This window comes from Temnothorax curvispinosus, unplaced genomic scaffold (assembly GCF_003070985.1).
Source record: "Temnothorax curvispinosus isolate PA1 unplaced genomic scaffold, ASM307098v1 QBEX01018644.1, whole genome shotgun sequence".
In the NCBI taxonomy this organism is placed as follows: domain Eukaryota; kingdom Metazoa; phylum Arthropoda; class Insecta; order Hymenoptera; family Formicidae; genus Temnothorax; species Temnothorax curvispinosus.
In genome coordinates this window covers 1-1,855 of record NW_020228424.1, presented here as the reverse complement: position 1 = coordinate 1,855, position 1,855 = coordinate 1, and the positions used below count along the sequence as shown (strand labels likewise).

The window sequence follows — 1,855 nt, the reverse complement described above, 5'->3', positions numbered from 1 at the left end:
GATTGGTCAACGCACTCTACCGCACGGCGTTTCCGCGTCTATGGAGTCTTAGCATTAGGGTCTCTTCAAACGGACTTGCACGATGGCTTTGAAAGCACAGGATACAGAAATCGACCAATCGCGTGCCTAATTTGAAAGATGTGACAATGTGGCCTTCTACGAGAACATTTTTTTATGTCGAATAATTTAATTATTGCAGCAATTTACAAGATTCGATAAATAAAATACATGACCTTTATGAAGATTTTGTTTTTCACATTATCGATAATGCACAGTACTTTTGTAATCTTAATTACAACAAATAAAGATACTAAGTTATTTAGAAAAAAAGCACAATACTTGAAAAAAATAATACACGATAATTGTACATAATTATATGTGTTATTTGTTTTATGCTAACAATTTGTGTACTTTTCCACTTGACAATAATTCCTCTACTTCTCTCTTCTTTAAGAGCTAATGAGAGTATTATTTTGAACTCTCCTTATATTTACGTAATATTACTGATAAAAAATTTGATATTTTTATCAATAACCTGATATATATGTAAATTATATTTTTTATTGAAGTACTTCAGGTAAATAATCTATGCTCCACGTAACATATTTTTGCACATTTTATATTAAATGTAGTCTTCATAATTCATTGATTTTTCGTATATACATATTATGGAAGTTTGACTAGATTTTCAAAAGAAAATGTTTTTGTTTCATACAATTATTGTTAAGTAAATGTTCCATGGTAAAAGCATTTACTTGGTTCGTCATCTCTCGTCACATCAATTTCCGTTACATAATCTTGTTAAACTTTACACACATTTATTTTAAAAATAATTATGTAACACTAAATTCATTAAGCCAACAAAAATAAATATTATTCAATGATCTCTAAAAAGTATCTCATGTCATCTTTGCAGCCGTACCGCCTTTAAGCACGGCTGGCCGTACCTTCTCGTCGCTTCTTCAAGGAAGGCGTTCTCCATTTGCCTCACAATCTTATTGAAAAATAAATTTGACAAATGAGAGTAAAAGACGGATCTGAACTCGAAGGACAACGAGAAATCGATCACGCATGTTTCAGGATTGTTTTTCAGTCCGGGACTAAACAGCCACAGGGTGTCCAAATGATCGAACAATCTGCCGTCCCTACATTCAGCTTTAACTATCCTCGGATACGCCATGGTCACCTTCGACGTATAATTCTCGTTTATGGGCGGAAATCCAATCACCAAGTTCGCCTTCAGGAAGTCTTTGGTTTTCATCGTGATCTCAGATTTCGTGCAAAAGGGTAAAAAATCTTTGTAATTCTCCACGTCGGCGACTACGCGGTACATTTTCTCCATTGAGAAGCTAAAGAACAGAAATTTCGTCACTTCAAGTAGCACTTTCTGCATTGAGGGAACATACAATTTACAACATATATACGAACCAGCAAACAATACACGTCAAAACCAAAACAGTTTACAATAAATCCGAAACATGGTTCAAATATTATTTAGAGTGATATAAAACGGTAGCAAGTTAATATGAAAAGTCTCGAGAAGTCTTTTCCTTATCTATCTGTTTTTATTACCCCACTAATTTGCGACCTTCGTACTCTTTGGTCTTGTAACTCGCTTGTGTTCTGTACATTCGCCACAAGTTCCGCTTGGAAGAATCGCATTTCCATGGCAATGCCGATTGTGCCAGGACGAGCGCGTGCCTGGAATGTTTTTACACACACGTGACTACAAAATCACAACAATTACGTTCAATTCAATTTAAATTATCTACGGTTTAATTCAAATTATTCACGCTGCCTAACCTCCATAACCTCAAAGCGTTACACATAACCTCAAAGTAAAATTGAATAAAAT

General features: G+C 34.4%; 1 protein-coding gene across 1 annotated transcript; it reads right to left on the bottom strand.

The window, feature by feature from the left end:
* Positions 1 to 576: 576 nt before the first annotated feature.
* Positions 577 to 1,829, bottom strand: LOC112468576 (coenzyme Q-binding protein COQ10 homolog B, mitochondrial-like). Its single transcript, XM_025037808.1, has 2 exons — positions 1,573 to 1,829; positions 577 to 1,349 (listed from the first exon to the last, which is right to left on the bottom strand). Exons 1-2 carry the CDS (start codon positions 1,629 to 1,631, stop codon positions 905 to 907), a joined length of 504 nt encoding a protein of 167 aa, XP_024893576.1. The 5' UTR covers positions 1,632 to 1,829; the 3' UTR covers positions 577 to 904.
* Between the last annotated feature and the right edge of the window lie 26 nt (positions 1,830 to 1,855).